General features: G+C 37.9%; 1 protein-coding gene across 1 annotated transcript in view; it reads right to left on the reverse strand.

The window, feature by feature from the left end:
• Nucleotides 1–1,513: 1,513 nt before the first annotated feature.
• The window catches only part of RAF1 (Raf-1 proto-oncogene, serine/threonine kinase), an 89,097-nt gene continuing 71,026 nt past the window's right edge, over nucleotides 1,514–19,584 (reverse strand). Inside the window, exons 15-19 of the mRNA XM_065408533.1 lie at nucleotides 18,701–18,747; nucleotides 18,025–18,143; nucleotides 8,591–8,722; nucleotides 5,852–5,986; nucleotides 1,514–2,189 (exon numbers count right to left, since the gene is read on the reverse strand). Coding sequence (XP_065264605.1) covers nucleotides 2,049–2,189; nucleotides 5,852–5,986; nucleotides 8,591–8,722; nucleotides 18,025–18,143; nucleotides 18,701–18,747 — 574 coding nt within the window. The 3' untranslated portion in view covers nucleotides 1,514–2,048. The remainder of the gene's footprint in view (nucleotides 2,190–5,851; nucleotides 5,987–8,590; nucleotides 8,723–18,024; nucleotides 18,144–18,700; nucleotides 18,748–19,584) is intronic.

Genomic DNA, 19,584 nt, shown 5'->3' on the forward strand with positions numbered 1-19,584 from the left:
GAGACACAAAAACAAATACAGTACCGTGTTAAACGGAAACTACTTAAAAAAAAAAAAAAAAAAAAGCAGCATTCTGTATTAAGTCAATGTTCAGTTGTAAACTTTTGAAAGAACAACCATAATGTTTCGTTCAGAGTTAAGAACAATCTCCATTCCTAAGCTGTTCATAACTCTGAGGTTCTGCTATATGCCAAAGATAAAGTAGTCGTTGGTTTCAGATTTATGCAATCATTAGCATACAGGGAATTGCATAACTGCTTATCCCTCTTAACTGGAAGAGACAGTACATTTCAGGGTAACTGAAATGTAAGTTAGGGAAAAAACAGGAGCATAATGTATTACTATAGCAGCCAAGGCCTAAATAGTACACATGGTCCCTACAACTAGTGTCCATTCTTCCCTAATCAAAACACTTAACAGAATATTAAAAATATTAAGTATTACTATTCAACAGGAAAGAGATTTAGAGACTGTCCCACAGTCTGAAATTAGGCTACCTTACTGTTCCTAAATTGTAGTCTGTAGTAAGATGGCTGGTCACAGGATGCACCAGTGGTGATAGCTGAGAAAGACAGACTGATGGAAGACAAAAGCTGAGCAGAAATAGCATAATTCACATTTCTTGAAAGATGGCAATAAATACAGCCAAAAATACATGATATCCATTCCTAATATGTGCATGTGTAAGCACTGCTATAGTTGCCTAGGGATATTATGCATATAGGAGAAATGGTCAACATATAAAATGTTTGAGAACCTCTGGATTACCACACTGTTCTGTAAAGTGACACTGGACAACAAGCTCAGAATTGCTAACTTCTTATTATAAATCATTCACATACATATTAAAGTACATAAAAAGTGTTTGAAAACTTGTGTGTGCCACCTATATAGTGAAGAGTATTTGTGATAATTTAGAATTTCTAGAGATAATTTAAGACACTGATGTCTAAATGGGCACACAATCGCAGAACTACATGCATCTAGACATCTTAGAATTGTAAGATATTGCACTGAAGAATGACACTGAAGCTTAAACCTAAATTTAATTTATTTTATTAAAATAAGATAATCAGAGGAACCTTGGTTTACAATAAAGGCATTTTCTCGGGAGCAATAAAAACAAAATTAAAACCCAAATCAGAAAGAAAAACTGTATACACTCAGTTTCCTCTTTTATAGTGCATCTCTCGGAAGACAGCTTCAAATGGGTTGAAGTTGCTGCGTGTTTTGCAGAAATATACTGATAATGTTACTTAGCCTTTCCTCATCCAAAAAAGCCTGTCATTCCGCACTTGATACCTCATTGGGCTGTAAGAAACAAGTCAATAGTACCAAAAAAGCTTCTTAAGTTACTGGAGAGGACCATAGCAAGATTGTGCTAGCTTCCTTCTCTGAGCAGTACTATTCAGAATATATTCCACTCCTCTGCAGAAGTTTTTCTTCTATGTGCAAAACTATTTTTGTGTTGACTTAGCAATTCGTTATAACAGATTTCATCTGCTTCATGAGTACTCTTTGCAGAAGCTGATCGCTAGAATTCGTTTCTTCCTCTTTCATCAGTCTTGTTTGTAGATGGCCATTTTAGTCAAAATCCCCCAACTTTACAGTGGCACATGGCATGGGACATCCAAAGAACAGTACCAATCTGCAATATTTCTTTCCTCAAATGCTGAGCCATCCTTGCTATAAAAATACCAATTTATTAAACAGAATCAAAGACACAAAACTGCCAAAGAAATGTCCATCTTTTCTGCTTATGGGAAAATAAGGCTCAAGTGCATCTATTAAAAAAATAGTAATAGATTTTCTTGATTACAGTCTCAGTTAACTCTATCCCAATAAAAGAAATGGTAGAAAAAGGCAACGTGGAGAAATGTCCCTGTAGGATTAAAACTGTAGAAATCCTTAGCAGCTTGTTCTTAAAACTGGGAGACAGATAATCCTGCTGGCATTGCAATCCTGTAGATTGAGGCATTAAAAGCACAACTGCTATGACTGTTTTTCTCTCTCATTATTGGTTAGAGGAAGGGAGAGAGCGTGCAATCCTAAAAAACAGGTAGTCTTGTGGATGTTAATGTGCATGAATTTATGTCCTCTGTGTGGGCTGCACGATGCAGAGAAGGTTCAGAAGCGCTACGGTTGATTTTGGGTAAAGAATGCTGCAGCAATTCAATGGAAGACAGTATCTGGAAAAAAAATGAACACCAAAAGGAAACTTTTATTTCAAGAAGGTTTGTTAGAAACAACCTGCCTGAAAATCTATTTTTAATACCAAACCTCGGTTTATTATGGGATGAGCGTGTCCTTCAAGATCAGTAGTTTGCTTTCATTGGAACACTAGTCAGAATTGTCTAGTTATAGTAACCTGCCATTTGAGTAGTCAAAGCATAGCATATCAGGCTGAAAGGACTATGCTACATAGGTTTTCATTGCTATTATAAACCTTTAAGTGAATAACTGCAGAGTGGTGGGATTCCTTCCTTTTGTTTTTCCATGCGATGATCAGCAAGTTTCCTATACAAGAGATTAAGAATATAAAACCTGCCACATTGGGTCAGACCTTGGTCCATCTTGCCCAATATCCTGTCTCCGACAGTGGCACATACCAGAGCTTCAGGGGGCACGTACAGAACAGTGCAATTATGGAGTCATTCATCTGTCTTCCACTCCAGGCTTCTGGCAGTCAGAGGTTTAGGGTCACCATGAGCATGGTGTTGCAGCATCCCCAACAATTTTGGCTAATAGCTATTGATGGGCCTATCGTCCATGAATATATCTAGATCTTTTTTTAAACCAATTATACTTTTGGCTATTACAACATCCCATAGCAAGCAGCTCTACAGGTTAGTTGTGTGAAAAGAGTACTTCCTCTTGTTTGTATTAAACCTGCTGCCTATTAATTTCATCCGGTGACCCCTGGTTTTTTTTATTGTGTGAAAGGATTAATAACACTTCTCCCACACCTTTCGTGATTTTACTAGACCTCTATCATATCCCCCTTAGATGTCTCTTTCCTAAGATGAAGAGCCCTAATTTTTTCCCCCATCTCTCATATGGAAGCCGTTCCATACCCCTGATCGTCTTTGTTCCCCTTTGAACCTTTTCCAATTCCACTATATCCTTTTTGAAATGCAGCAATCAGAATCAGACATAGTATTCAAGGTGTGGGTGCACCATGGATTTATATAATGGCATATTTTCTGTCTTGTTTTCTATCCTTTTCCTAGCATACTGTTAGCCATTTTGACAACTGCTACACATGGAGCAGAAGTTTTCAGAGAACAATCCACAGTGACTCCAAGATCTCTTTCCTGGGTTGATTTAGAACCCATCATTGCATTTGTATAGTTCGTTTTTTTTTTTCCAATGTGCATTATTTCCACTTATCTACATTGAATTTCATCTGCTATTTTGTTGCAATTTTGTGAGATCCCTTTGTAACTCTTCGCAGTCCGCTTTGGACTTAAATATCTCGAATAATTTTATATCATCTGCAAACTTTGCCACTTCTCAGATCATTAATGAATATGCTGGATAGCACAGGTCCCAATACAGATTCTTGGGGGACCCTGCAGTTCACCTCTTTCCACTGTGAAAACTGACCATTTATTCCTACCCTTTGTTTCCTATTTTTCAAACAGTTACTGATCCATGAGAGGACCTTCCCTCTTATACCCTGGCTATTAGCTTCCTTAAGAGCCGTTGGTGAGGGACCTTGTCAATGAATTTCAGAAAGTTTAAGTACACTGTATCAACTGGGTCTCCCTTTCCACATGCTTGTTGACTCCCTTGAATTCTAGTAGATTGGTGAGGCATGACTTCTCTTTACAAAAGCTGTGCTGACTCTTCCCCAGCAAACCATGTTTATCTATGAGTCTGATAATTCTGTTTTTTATTAATTTCTTCTAATTTTCCAGGTAAAGTTAGGCTCACCAGCCTGTAAATGCCAGAATCTCTTCTAAGCCCTTTTTAAAAATAAGCACTACATCAGCTACCTTCCAGCTAATGTCCCCCTCCCCCCTGCACCACACTTACTCCTTCTCCATATAGAGCAGGGAAGGGAAACGGACAGAGAGACACAGAGCGCTTGGGGCAGCAGCTGCTGTCTCAACTTCCTGATCCACTTAAAAAGACAATGAACTTAAGAATGGGTCAGCTTACTTAAAGGGGCAGTGTGCATCTCTCTCTCCCACACACAAGGTGTGTGTCTGTCTCTGTCTGCTATGCTGTCTCCCCTCCCTCCTGTTCGTGCTCCCTTGCGTGAGAGGCTACATTAACAACAGTGTGTCCGAGTGCTAGTACATCATTTAGCAGCAAGGCATTCCCTGGGAAATATCCCTCCCTCTTCCACCCTCTAACTTCACCACCTCAACCAAGCTTCACAATCATCATAGCTGTGAACAGTATTCAATTGTTTGTTTAAAACGTATACTGTGTGTATATCTATATAATATATCGTTTTTTGTTTGGTGAAAAAAATTTCCCTGGAACCTAACGCCCCCTATTTACATTAATTCTTATGGGGAAATTGGATTCGCTTAACATCGTTTCGCTTAAAGTCACATTTTTCAGGAACATAACTACAACTTTAAGCGAGGAGTTACTGTACTTGTACATTTTACTTGCTAGAGTGTGTGGTCCTTTCTATTTTCTTTATTACCTTTTGACTTCCAAATTTTAAAGGCTGTCTTTTTGCCTTTAACAGCCTCCATTACTCTGTTCTTTGATGGTCCTTTTTTTTTTTTTTTTTTTTTTTTAAACTAGGGGTATAGATTTAGTCCAAGCATCTATTATGTTGTTTTTAAGTAGTCTCTATGCTGCTTGCAAGCATTTTACCTTTGACACTGCTCTTTTTAATTTCCATCTAACTAGTTTTTAAAAGTTAAATGTTACTGTGGTGATGTTCCCTCCTTTTGGGGGGGGGGGGGTAATTTCCCACCTACAAGGATGCTAAATTTAATTACATTATAATCACTATTACCAAGCAGTTCACCCATAGTCACCTCTTGGACCAGATTCTGTGTTCCACTTAGAACTATATCAAGAATTGACTCTCCCCTTGTGGGTTCCAAGACTAGCTGCTCAATCAGCAGCCATTTATAGTGTCTCTAAATTTTGTCTCTGAAAAGGGAGATGGTGGGGAGAATTGTATGCTCTGCCCATAGTCTTAGAATTTAAGAATCAGAATTAAAATAAAACTTTTTTTTGTTGAGGATATTTAATCAGAATCATGGATATTTTTATAAAATCCCACCCAGGCCAAAACAAAAAATCCAATGGCTAAGGGAAAGCATGTAACTTATGAACCCTTCTGTTGGGAAGCTGAGGGAAGACATCTTTGTCAAAATACTCAAAAATGGCCTCATGAAACTACCCAAAGCAGGTTTATTTGGTGTGATACTGAAGAAAAAAACATGTAGATTTAAATACGGATAAGGCAAATTGGCAAAGTTAATGCAAACAAATAAATTCAAATGTGAATAAGCCAGTCATCTGGAAGTAAACAGTTTTAATGCTGCCCAACTAACAGTATCTATATCAGTGTATGTAAAGTGAGGTTTTTTAATGATATTTGCAAAATTTAAGTGCAGTTTAGGTTATTAATTGTCAAGTGCATAGGGAAGCAGGCTCGTGCAGGGCATGGGTCTCAAAAATATATACCAAGAATAGGATACAAGTAGCACTTCTGTGCTATCCCTCAGTTTTCAGTGGATTTGTCTTCCATTTTCACTACTGAACTTCATATTCTTAATATTATTTCTACAGTGTCTTTTTGTGAAACAGAATATGCAATGGATATTTCTAGGACTTGTTTAAAAATCAAACTGAATACAAAATAGACTCCTACCTGTGGAAATAGAGGTCTTTCCTCCTTAACTTTCTTCACACAATCTGCTACAAGCCTCTTCATAGCTTTGGGACAGTTCTTGTACAGTTTACTGAGGTCTGGAGATGCATAACCTCGACCAACCATAAAAATGATCTAAACAAGGAGGCACAAACACAGGTAATCTGAACACCATTAGTGTGAATTATTTCACTGCCCTTTAATACAGTTTTTAATGTGGAAGTACTGAAGGCAGGCAGGAGGTCCTACTGTAGTCAAATGTTTGTCAAAATTAATAAACTGGAATTGTGGTCCTGCTTTTCCAATGGATGACATTGCCAGTCTAGCATCTAAGGCTAGGTCTACACTGCAGCGGGGGTCCGACCTAAGATACGCAACTTCAGCTACGTGAATACCGTAGCTGAAGTTGCGTATTTTAGGTCGGCTTACCTAGCGGTGAGGACGCGGGAAAGTCGACCGCTGCCGCGCTGCCGCCGACTCCGCTGCCGCCTCCTGCCGAGGTGGATTTCCGGAGTCGACGGCAGAGCGATCAGGGATCGATTTTACCGCGTCTTCACTAGACGCGGTAAGTCGATCCCCGATAGACCGATTGCTACCCGCCGGATCGGCGGGTAGTGAAGACAAAGCCTAAGTGACACTGCATAGTTACTTCATAATTTCTTCATGTATTAATTTTTATATAATAATAGCAACAAGACCAGAGTCTAGAGTGTTTCCTGACGTAACTTGCTGGAGTTGAAGACTTCAAGTCACAAAGAACCCTAAATCCAGCCAGAAAGTGTCCAATTTATGTGATTACTCATTAATCTACCAATACATTTTGATTGATCAACACAAAACAGTATTTTTAAGTTTAACTAAAAACTCCTTGTCAGATCACATATCCATTTAGAGGGAGCTATAAAGCGGAAGAAGGCCTCTTAAAATATTTAACTGTGAAGGAAATTTTTTTTTCTGAAGATAAGCTTCAGTTTTCTTAGACTGCGAGCTAAGATGCAAAACAGTGTCTGCAGATTTTGTTTCTTCCTGATTAGCAGAATATCGACTCAGATTTAGCAATACTGTTACTCAGGCTTTAATGAACCTTACTAATGTGATCAAGGTGGCTAACAGACATCTAGTGATATCTTGGCCCACGTTAAGCTAATATTATAACTCAGGATTCGGTCTGTACATATAGCTGAATAAAAATATTGCAACAACTGTATCACACTTAAATATAATTCAAAACTGCTAAAGTTCCCAAAGAGGGAACTAACTGACTAACATTAAATAAAGTTGCTGAAATAAGTCCTCCTACAGTACATGGGGAAACATTCCATCTATTTCAGAAATAAATATTGTATTTATTTGAATGGTAACAAGACAACCATGTTACTACTACTGATAGGCCAATGTTTTACAACAGGGATGGATGTTCAAAGCTTCCACATAATTCAAGTATAATGGCATACTAAGAATTTAATGGGATTGTTTCAAAAAAATCCAAGTTTGTGTTCTAATTTGATGTTCAAAGTAGTTACAGTTTAAGGGTAACCAATGTGGCCTTCCTGTGGTTTGGAGTATGGACTATAAGATATTCTAGATCTTTTTAGTCAACAGTTTAACTACACCGCTACCTTGATATAACGCCACCCGATATAACACGAATTCAGATATTACGTGGTAAAGCAGTGCTCCGGGGGGGGGGGGGGGGGGGGCGGTGGCGGTGGCTGCACACTCCGGGGGATTAAAGCAAGTTCAATATAACACGGGTTTCACCTATAGATTTTTTGGCTCCCGAGGACAGCGTTATATCGAGGTAGAGATGTAGTTTTCTTCCATTACTCATTACTAAAGCTTCAAAAAGACAACTCAGATCAAAAGACACTAGAGATAAAGTCGGCCTACGAGTTCAAGTCCAGACCGTGCCAGTGCAGATTACTGGGGGAAACGTATTCATTAATAAATTAATACGATACTTGAAATTGGCAAAACATTCAGGAAGAGAGAATTTTTGTTTTGTTTTGTTTACCCCTTTGTTTTCAATTCAGTAAATTTCAGGATAATTCCAAAGTGTCAAGATTTCTAGATATTAATGTGCTACCTTCCTGGTAGAAAATCTAGACAACTGCAATTAATAAAATTATTTTCTTTATAAATAGGCTCAAACTCGAACTTCATTAGGCCAAAAGGCCCATAATTGAAATTAGAGGAGTTCTCTCTTCTCTGCAAAGATTCAACAGCAGTATGATAATTCACTACAGCGCTCTGCTGCAACTTTACTACTCTAATAAAATATAATACTGATCACTCGAATAAATCCACGGAGCACTTTATAAAGTTCTAGTATGCCAGGAAGTATACTGTCCAGGGTATAGATCAGGGATCGGCAACCTTTCACACGCAGTCCATCAGGGAAATCCGCTGGTGGGCCGGGACGGTTTGTTTACCTGCAGCGTCTGCAGGTTCGGCCGATCGCAGCTCCCACTGGCCGCAGTTCGCCGTTCCAGGCCAATGGGGGCTGCGGGAAGCGGCGGCCAGCACGACTCTCGGATGTGGCTAGCTGTGCATTGACACTGCTGGTATTAATTTAAGATGATTTACCACATTATTATAGTCTACATAAACTATATCCCAGGGAAAACCCTAATACAAGTTATAAACATAAAATGTAAACACTTGTTGCACACATTCAGTAAACAGATTGCATATTCCCCAGAAATACAATGCATTATACCAGAGTTGAATGTTTCTCACCTGATCTCTGTTGTTAATATGGGAGTATGGCAGTTCTCCTGTCATCAGTTCATATAATACTATTCCATAGGAGTAGACATCTGATTGAAAACTAAATGGGTTATTATCCTGCATCCGGATCACCTCTGGTGCCTTAAAAAAAAAAAACAAATTAACAGCTACATTAACTGGAAAAAAACAACATTAGCATAAGACACAGGATAAGTTGTTAACTTTCTACTCTAGTAAAGGAATTTTAAAAATAGCTATGGCTATGACAGATTTTGGTAACTACGCAATTTACTCCACAGTGGATCAAACCCACTACACTGGACGATAACTAATAGAGAAGCCACATTCACATTTATCAGTTTATCATTAGGTAAAATACTTACTATTCTTACTCTAGTATACTGTTGTATGTGGAAAGTGGCAAAATTAAGCATAACTACTGGCTCAGTTCCATCACTGTCACTTTATAAACTAAAATAACCAATAAGACAGAAGGAGCAATCTGCTTTGCTGAAAACAGCAGCAGCCTGTACATGGTTTCAGTAAATCCACACAGGTCCTGATGTCCAGACAGGCAAACAAAAACCAAAAAAAAAAATCTCTGCAGAATTTCTCACTTTGCCACAAACATATGTATTTTCACAGATCATTGACATATATTGATCAGGTTTGGGATCAGAGAAGAACATAATGCAGATGTGAGCACATTTTACTAACCCTTTAAAGCTACCGAGAAAGTGGAGTGAAAAATGGGAGTTTTTCCCAACAGTGGACATGAACTAAAATAATACACCCACATTCCCTGTGGAAGCCAAACACATCTTTGTACTTTACCTATTTCCTTGCTTTTCTTTTAGTTTTCTTCATATAAACACCAAATGTTATATTTTAAGGAAGTTTTTTGTGTCTTAATCACTCATTTAAAAACCTAACAGAATTAGAGCTTGTGCTGTGATTCATAGGTTCCATTCTTTGGCCTTTGTACTTGTTCTTAAAATGGGTTGGAGGAAAGAAGAACCATGTACCAGCCTCCAAGACTTGGGGGAAAAAGGCAGAAAATCCAATAGTTCCAAGCCTGATGGAGGAGTGGTATTCCCATGATAGAAACTGTCTTTTTGTTTTAACACCCTGATGCCAGAGACCACAGGACACTGTATTTAAAAGGAATATTATCATTTGAATTTTTTAAAATTGACTCATTTTAAGTTTGACAGCACCTACCCCCTAAATAAGATATACAGAAGAGTGTGTAGGGGAAGTTTTTAAATTCTGTTTCAAAAGACTTCCAAGGTTTTTTTGCTTTCCTAACACACAAAAATGTGCGAAGTTAAACTAAAGAACTCTTCCTCTCCCAGCACCACCAATCTCTTTCAGGTATAATCATTTAATGTGTTATTTGTAATAAATGTAGGCATACAAGTTTCAGAAATGTGATTTTCAAGTTGACTGACTAATCAAAGCTCCAATTCTTTTTTCATGATTGCAAATACCATCAATATGTGGCTTCTCCATGACTACATGCATTCCTAGTCACAAATTAGCAGTTGATATCATCAGCAGACTTTTATTCCCTAATAGAATTTATACTGCAAATATTTAACAATGCAGAAATGTATGTAAATGAATGTAAAGTTAGGGTTAAAAAAAACACATGGTATGCTAGAGCCACTGCGAAACACAGAAATAAAATAAACTTGTGCTCTGACCAATGCAGCCAGAAACTAATGAAAAGAAACATGGTTGAATGATTCTGCTCTCATAAACCCAGACATAACCCACTAAAATAGCTTTCCTTGATCAATTTCCTCAAAAACCTTCTACCAAACAACTTTTTTTTTTTTTTGGTCCAGGGGAGGGGTGGGAGGAGTGGGGAGCCAAACAGGGTATGTCTTAGGCCTGGTCCACACTAACCCCCCACTTCGAACTAAGATACGCAACTTCAGCTACGTTAATAACGTAGCTGAAGTCTAAGTACCTTAGTTCGAACTTACCGCGGGTCCAGACGCGGCAGGCAGGCTCCCCCATCGACTCCGCGTACTCCTCTCGTGGAGCAGGAGTACCGGCGTCGACGGCGAGCACTTCCGGGATCAATCCGGGATCGATTTAGCGCGTCTAGACAAGACGCGCTAAATCGATCCCAGAAGATTGATTGCTAACCGCCGGACCCGGAGGTAAGTATAGACGTACCCTAAGGTTGCAGCTGGGATTGAGCCTGCCAGCCAAAGTAGAGAAGCATGCTAAAAATACCAATGTGGATATTGCGGCTGACGCAGAGACTCAGGCTAGCCACCCAAACTCAGAGCCACGGGGTCATGTGGGCTTGAGAGAACCCAAGCAGTCACCCGATCCACAATATCCACACAGCTATTTTTTTGCATTAAAAGCATTACAGAATTCATCAGCGGAATTAAGAAAGTTGGAGCTTTTCACACTTGAAGAGGAGGGGGAAGCTATTTGGAATTGAAGTATTGACACAATGATATATGTTTCCACCTCATTGTCATTTTTTTACATTTCTAAGTTACCTGTTGAAATGAATGGGACACTTGAAAATTCTCAGTGCTATTGTTTCAGGTGGGCTGAAGATTTGAATACAACAGTATTGGTTTATACTCCATTCAAGTTTTCCCGATTTTCTTCACAATCATGAGGACTAGAAACATGGATGTTTTTGTTTTAAAAATAATTAAAAAAAATAAGTCTTGGATTCTGTGGCAGAATTTTTTTAGCAAATGTGAATTCTGCAGTTGCAGAATAAGCAGACCCCTAATGATAACATTAGACACACGCAGTGGTTCTCAAACTTTGGTACTGATGACTCCTTTCACACAGAAAGCCTCTGAGTGCGACCCCTCCTTATAAATTAAAAACACTTTTTATATATTTAACACCATTATAAATGCTGGAGGCAAAGAAGGGTTTGGGGTGGAGGCTGATAGCTCGTGACCCCCTGAGGGGTCCCGACCCCCAGTTTGAGAACCGCTGCATAACAGGGACCGATTCCAAAGTTCCACAGCGGTGTGTAAAAGTAGCAAAATAGGTATTACTGTTCAGAAAAAATTGTCACGTCACTGACATGCATAAGGATATCAGCTACTACAAAGGGCCAATACTGTAGGAACAGATATAAACAACGATATTCCTCAAAGTAAGGGCAGGTCTCACCTAATCTACACCAAAGATGAATTTGGCCCCCTAAAATCGTTGGTATAACCAAAGAACACACACAGGAATACTGATATTTCATGAGTCTTGACAACAGAGACTGTCAAAGTGCAAGCCATAACTGCCCTCAAGCTTTATTATAAGGTGTGACTAGTGGAGGCTACCAAACCCAGAATACAATGCTCCATCTTGATGAAAGCAGCCCTCTACTCTGTGGAAAACATTCCATCATCAGGTTTACTAACAATACTATGAAGTTATTCATTAGTATTTATTCATCAATAAATCCAGAAAGTCATACAAATCTACATATACCTATGTTTAATTCTAACAGTTCTTAAAAAAGAGTATTTAACGGCTAATATACTTTAGTATTAAAAGCTGTATGCTCTAAAAGTAGCACCATCTTTATCTCTATAACTTGCTTTCTCAACAGAGCATGACAAATCCACTTGCCAACAGTTAGTTCAGGGATTGGCAAACTACAGCCCGTGGGCCAGATCCAGCCCGCGGGCCAGATCCAGCCCGCCAGCCGTTTTAATCCGACCCTCGAGCGCCCACTGGGGAGCGGGGTCTGAGGCTTGCCCTACTCCAGTGCTCCAGCTGGGGAGCAGGGTCAGGGACCGTGCCAGACGGCACCCTCTGGCTCATATGCGTAGGAGCAGCCAGGGGCCACCGCTCTGCACGCTGCCCCACCCCAAGCGCCGCCCCTGCAGCTCCCATTGAAACCACAGCCAATGGGAGCTGCAGCGGCGGTGCCTGCAGACAGGGCAGCATGTAGAACTGCCGGAACGCACCTCGCATAGGAGCCGGAGAAGGGACATGCCACTGCTTCCGGGAGCCACTTGAGGTAAGTGCTGCCCAGAGCCTGCAGCCCTGAGCCTCTCCCTGCACCCCAACCCCCGATCCCCCTCCTGCTCTCTGAACCCCTTGATCCCAGCCCAGAGCACCCTCCTACACCCCAAACCCCTCATACCCAGCCCCACCCCAGAGCCCGCACCTCCGGACGGAGCCCTCACTCCCCCCACCCCGGCACCCCTTCCCCCAACCCCAGCCCAGAGCCCCATCCTGCATCCTGAACTCATTTCTGGCCCCAACCAGAGCCCTCATCCCCTTACACACCCCAACCCCAATTTTGTGAGCATTCATAGCCCACCATACAATTTCTATTCCCAGATGTGGCCCTCGGGCCAGAAAGTTTGCCCACCCCTGAGCTAGTTGCTAATAAGGGCTTACCAGAAGTTGCCGAATAAACTAAGCTTTCATGTTTCTACCCCTTACGGTTACAAAGATAATGTTCCAAGTGTGAACCAAATCCATCAATACAGTGCTGTCTTCCTGAATCTGTAGACAGTTTAAAATAAGAACTAGGAACTGCCCATATCTTGGCCCCAGTTCACAAAGTCTGAGAAGCCAGACTCATCCTTGTGAATTCCTCTACAGTGGCAGAGAATTTTTTTCCCCCAATCAAGTGTTCCTTCTATATTATTTCAGTTTCTAAGCATGGGTTATTTGGAATATATAGGCAGAAACCAAAGCATTTCGTCTTTTGCCACTCAAATCAAAGTCAAGTATTTTATTTCCTTTCAGAGTAAATGAACAAAGTGTGCTAATTAAACAGAAAATTGTAGTTATGACAGCAACAATAAAATCTCAGTAAAGGCCTTGTTCCCACTTGCATTGCTATCAACAGGAGCAGGATCGAACCCTAAATCGGGCCCTTTATGCATAACAGAAACCTTTTCAGCTCCTGCAAGAGAGTTGCAAGTAATGATTCCTGGCTGAGAATTTGCTAGACTATAACTTACCGATTCTGACATAAAATCATCCGAATAGATATTTGAATTTAATCTAAGTCAGGGGTAGGCAACCTATGGCACGTGTGCCGAAGGCGGCACGCGAGCTGATTTTCAGTGGCACTCACACTGCCCCGGGTCCTGGACACCGGTCCGGGGGACCCTGCATTTTAATTTAATTTTAAATGAAGCTTCTTAAACACTTTAAAAACCTTATTTACTTTACATACAGCAATAGTTTAGTTATATATTATAGACTTATAGAAAGAGACCTTCTAAAAATGTTTAAATGTATTACTGGCACGCAAAACCTTAAATTAGAGTGAATGAATGAAGACTCGGCACACCACTTCTGAAAGGCTGCCGACCCCTGATCTAAGTCCTATAGGAAAGTTTAGAAAATTTACTTTGTTGGTGTTATGTAAAGTCTAAGCCAAATTGAAAGGAAAATTTCAGACAACAGCCTTAAAGTTTCACTTTTGCCAGTGTCAGAAATTCAGTCTTACGTCTTTCCTTCATAAAATGAAATCTAGCAAAATAAATCGCATTGGAACAACATGTCAAATCAAACAGAGTTCCTAAGAGCACTAAATATAAAAATTGTAGTGGTTCTTTAATAATAAATGTCCATTATAGGTAAAAAGGAATTTGAAAAATACACAAAAAAGTTTCTTACCTAACACCTTAGAGTATTAATTTGAAACATTTAAAAAGAGTATTTCACTTTCATCATCTATTTTTTTTTTTTTAAACCTTCACTCAGTTTTCACAATGAAAAAAGATTGGTCAATATTTTCCAGATTATGTTCTAAAACAATGCTGCAAGATTCACACTGCATGGGAATAATTTAACTCAATCGAAGATTATGTATTGAATTTTAAATATTTTAATTAACACATTTTAACAGTCCTGAATTTTAGTATTAGACTACTTGCAAGTGTTACTTTAAATGTAAGCTCTTGGTGTTAATATGGGCTGGCAGTCTTCATTGTTACTCTATATTTGTGTTCTGAGAAAAACCAGGAAATGTTTGTTAAGAATACAAGGCTGCTTGGCTAAGATTTGTTTATGGAAGATAAGTATACAAATAATCTAAAACATAACAGCAAACAGGAAATTGTACCAAAAATTCAATGCTTCATAAAAGCTTTACTCCCCCTTTCTTTTGTGTAATATTTTTATTTCCTAAAACTAATTTAAACCTATCAATTCAAAAAATTGAAATGTTTATGAGAAAACAGATATCAGCTGAACGCCAGATGCTAAAGAAAACTTCATAATCCTTGCTCTTTAATCATTAAAGTTAAAACTCGAATTGCCAAAAATTGTCAATCCTTAGTGTTCAGCCATATTCTATTGGTTTTCTATAGTGCCCATCACTGTAGTAGTGTACCCAATTCTTTAGGGCTCTTTAGTCAAGTTCTTGATGGTACAAACATATGTATTTAGCATTAAAATTAATATAGGGCATGATAATCCTGGACATGAATAAAAAAAAGACAGAAAAGGAGTTAATTAACTGTCAAAACAGTACAGCCTAGTAAGAGTTCAGCTTTGCAAGGAACGTTGAAATATAGCAACCCATAAAGTATTGGACTATAATCTCAGAGAAGGCAAAACTGTGCTATCTTGAAGTCGTGATGTAGATGAAAATCCTCATTCAAAATGAACAATCATAGTACATGCGCTTTCCAATGTCAGAGCAATAACTGTCTAGTACAAATTATTTATATTTTATTTGTAAATTTGATACCAATACAGCACTCCACATATTAAAAACTACTTAAAGGAGGGAAGAACTCTCTATCTTCACAATCTTACAGTTCTGGTTGACTGAAATACACAAGATATACCAAGAACATACAAAAACCTAAACTGTACGGTTGAATACAAATCCAGAGCACATGTTTTCTAAGTTTAAGGAAGTGTGCAACTATGCAATCATTAGACTGTAAAGGGCCCAACTCTGCAAAGCGTTACTCAGATGATCAGTCCTTAAACAAGTACCACCACTGAATTAATGTAGAGAATATTTTTTCATGAGTAAGGACTGCTTGAATGAGATGGGGGATTGCAAGATCAGGGCCAAAAGGCAGTTGACGCTTTTCATGGCTAAACTGCAGTTATTTGAATCCACATCCATTTTGTTTGTTACATATGGATTACATGATTATATAGTACGCAGTTTTAAAGTAGTCTATGTCCAGCTGTCCTGATATTGCATGTTCTGCCATTAGCCAAGAACAAAGTTATGTAACACTTAAGTAAACTTACATCCATCTTCAACAGGAGTCCAATTTTTCCAGTCCATTGTAAGCAGTGAACATGCTGCAAGCATTATGCCAAAGTGGTAACAAAATCCTATGCTCAAGTAACATTTAGCAGCTGATGCAAGCCACAAAAGCAAGGATGGGGATATAATGACTTGTTGCATTATGCCTAGGTAAAGAAGGGGACCTTCAGTGTGTGTGGTGAAATTTCTATGAACAACAGGGTGTGAAAAGGATAGAGAGGAAGCCTTAATTTCTGTTCCTTACTTGTAAGTTTCAAACTTAATACTTCTTTGTCTATATTTCCTTAGAACTGGCATTTAATGGTAGAGAAACACTTTATAAGGTATTGTTACTCTTGCTTGTATAAAAGAAAAAAGACAACACTTACTATTCTATATCCTAGTTTTAGGGACAGGAAACTTAATAGAAGCATGAGCTTCCTAAATAGTATTAATTATACCCTCTTCTGTCAAAATATGCTACAAGAGTCCTCATCTATATCAGCTATTGACACCAGGGTAGTTTTGGTCCATAGTGCTAATAGGAATTGCAATTCCTTAAAAAAAAAAAAAAAAATCATTTCTTGGTTTCAGTTTGTTAGAAAGCAGTATATACAAGTAGCAAACATTGGAAAAGGTAAGAAAATGGCTAGAGCCATGAATCAGAATTAAGTGAACTGATCAATACAACCGAACATAGGAACTGTGTAAATAGGTAATTTCATATTTGAGACCGAATATTTAGATAAAAAGCAATTCACTTTACTATTATTTCTATTTCTCTCTTGCTATTATTCAAGATGTGTACATTAATAAGCACGCGTCCTCTCTCACTTCACTCTGTTTGATCCAGTAATGAAATCACCACCACGTGATGGTGGCAATATCATATCCTTCACACAGCGCCTTACAACTTCTTTGCAAAATCAAATGGGGGAAACTAAACAGATGTATTAGCAAAATGCATTTAAGTAGTAAATAGAGCATCAAAGGAGGACACGTGAATATTTCCCCCACAGTGTGACCCTCTTTCAAAGGTACAGTAAGTTATACATGTGTTACTCCCTCCAAGTGGTTCAGGAAAAAAATATTTCCAATTTAATAAAAAGTAAAAACAAATATACTCCACAGATGCTGAGTCGGGAAACAAAAAATTCTCATGCCTTGCCAAGTCTACTATATTGAATGTATGCAGCAAGGATATACATTACAAGAATATGCAAGTATGCATATTAGCAACAGGGATTGCCCATGAGTAGCTTTATAAAAAAATTATCTATATAGTCGCACAGGATATTCCTTACGAGTTGACTGAAAGGTAAAGACACGCATTTGCTCAAAGTCACCTAGAATGATATTTTTAAAATAGTGCCAACAAAATCACTACAGGGGCTTTACAGAAAGACAATAAAATACTAATCCAGCAACACTTGACATTTTTAAAAATCCCATCACACCAGGGAACAAAAATTAATAATTTTAATAATCAGCATATTTTCTAAAAAATAGAATAATTAACTTTTGTGTTATATGGCAATGGCTGAAGCTTACTGGAGCCTGATGTGCCAGAATGGATGATTTAAAAATATATATATATTTATTTTGAAGCACAAAACAAGCAAAATGCCAAACAGGTTCTAAAGAATTCTGACACTTTCAAACCTTTAGGTAAAGCAAATATTTTGCTGTCCTATCAAAACCATCTTTAAAAAAATGACACTTGCAGGACTGACAGCAGCATTGCTCTATGCTGGTAAACCACTCTCACAAGTGAGCACCAAAAACAAGGAAACATGTGACACCCACATCTCCCTGGATAAGGAGATCAAGTACCCAAAGAAACTTACATGCTTTGGAACAACAAAGTACCTTTAACTAGGAACTAATTAACCAAAGCAATATTATATATATATATATATATATATATATATATATATATATATATATATATATATATATATATATATATATATATATATATATATATATATATATATATATATATATATATATATATATATATATATATATATATTTTGCAATTTCCCTTTGTTTTATTTAAGGTATAATTTTGCATATTATTGTCAAAAGAATTTTAATATTACTTTGTCAAAACAGTTTGAATCACATTATTCTCCCATTGACAAAACAATTTGAATTTGCACACAAACGAGGCAGAATTTAAAAAATCATCAAGTATTTTTCTTACCATCCAGAGGATTGAACCAGAAGGCTGCTCCACCTGCTGAGATCCGCTCCATCTGGATTTTACTGTTGCCAGACCAAAATCTCCTATTTTCACTGTGAGGCCTTCATGAAGAAATATATCTAAAAGGTTGTTTAGGAACTTCTGAAGAAAATTTGTGTAAATCAGACTGGATTTTCTATCACCTTTACAAAATGGTTTAGTGTTTCTCATATACCAGTCAGTGTGCAAAGAGTTTTGCCCAGTTTCTGTATTTGATCTGATTCACTTCATGCATGTCCTCAATAGGTAGTAGTTAAAAAACATTTTCCTAGTTTTGAGATAAATATAATCCCAAATCATTCCCCTTTCATTTTATTCATATTTATTATGCCTACACTAACATAGCTAACACTCAGGGAAAATGGGTTTAGCAGGCCAATGCTCAAACCACTGAGCTATCCCTCCCCCCCTAATGATGATCTCTCAAGCTCTGGTCCAGCCCTATGATCTCATAGAGAAGAGCAACAGGCAGGATTTTTCTTTACCTGGTTTTGGTTTGGTTTGTTTTTAAATTGTTGTAATTTTAACTGGGATGTTTCAATTTCACAGAAAGACCTTCACAGTATTTATATTCAGTCATCAGTCTGATACCAATTTAAACAGTTAAAGGAAATTTGACTAATTAGAGAAAGGATACTATTTGATTTCATGTCTCTGTGGATGATATTCTTTGCATGTAAATAGCTGTGAAAAGAAAAAAAAGTTTTAAAAAATATATCCATTGTTATTTATTTATACATACTAATTTGGCAAACCAAAATTAGTCTAAATAAATTTTTTTACAAAAGCTACCTGAATAAATTATAAAATTTTACCACTAAGTGTTTTAGGGCCATAGTTCAAATTGTTCTAAACTTAAAACTCGGTTCTAAATGCCCTTTGGCTTGATAGCGTGTGTTTAATTTTACCAGTCCACAAGACTAAAAAGAGAAAATAACCATCATTTCTGTAGGTTCTTCATAAAGCTATTTTTATGCTTATGCTCCATTTGCTGTTTATGTATCAACATTTGCCTTCAATAATGAGAAAATACTACAAGAACTGTGTCATTCCTTTCCATATGAATTGGTCAGTATCTTTTCTTTTAGAACTGCCATAGAAAGGGATGCAACTCACCACTAATGTAAAATTATCTTTACCTAATATTGCATTCCATTAACCTACATCAACCCAAAATTACACTAGTGAGGTTGAAATCAGCGTAAAATTGTCTGCCGATAAACTAAAGGTTAAACTATATCTTCCAGCTTCTTCTCTGCAAAGCAAAACAAACATTTTCAATAAGTTTGTAATTAGCGATGTGTGTAATATTTGAACTGCCCCCATCTCTGAAAGGCTGTATGACAGTGTTATCTGGTGTCTCAGATTTAAGAGCAAGAAAGAAAAGATTATCTAAAACTCACACAGCATTGTCAAGAATTTTTAGACTTACTGTAATCTTCCTGCAATCCGTGCTGACAGATAATTATAAAGGCATACTGGCACCACTGTAAATATATAAGAAACTGCAGGGATTTTCTA

The sequence above is a fragment of the Emys orbicularis genome, chromosome 7 (genome assembly GCF_028017835.1).
Source record: "Emys orbicularis isolate rEmyOrb1 chromosome 7, rEmyOrb1.hap1, whole genome shotgun sequence".
Lineage (NCBI taxonomy): Eukaryota > Metazoa > Chordata > Testudines > Emydidae > Emys > Emys orbicularis.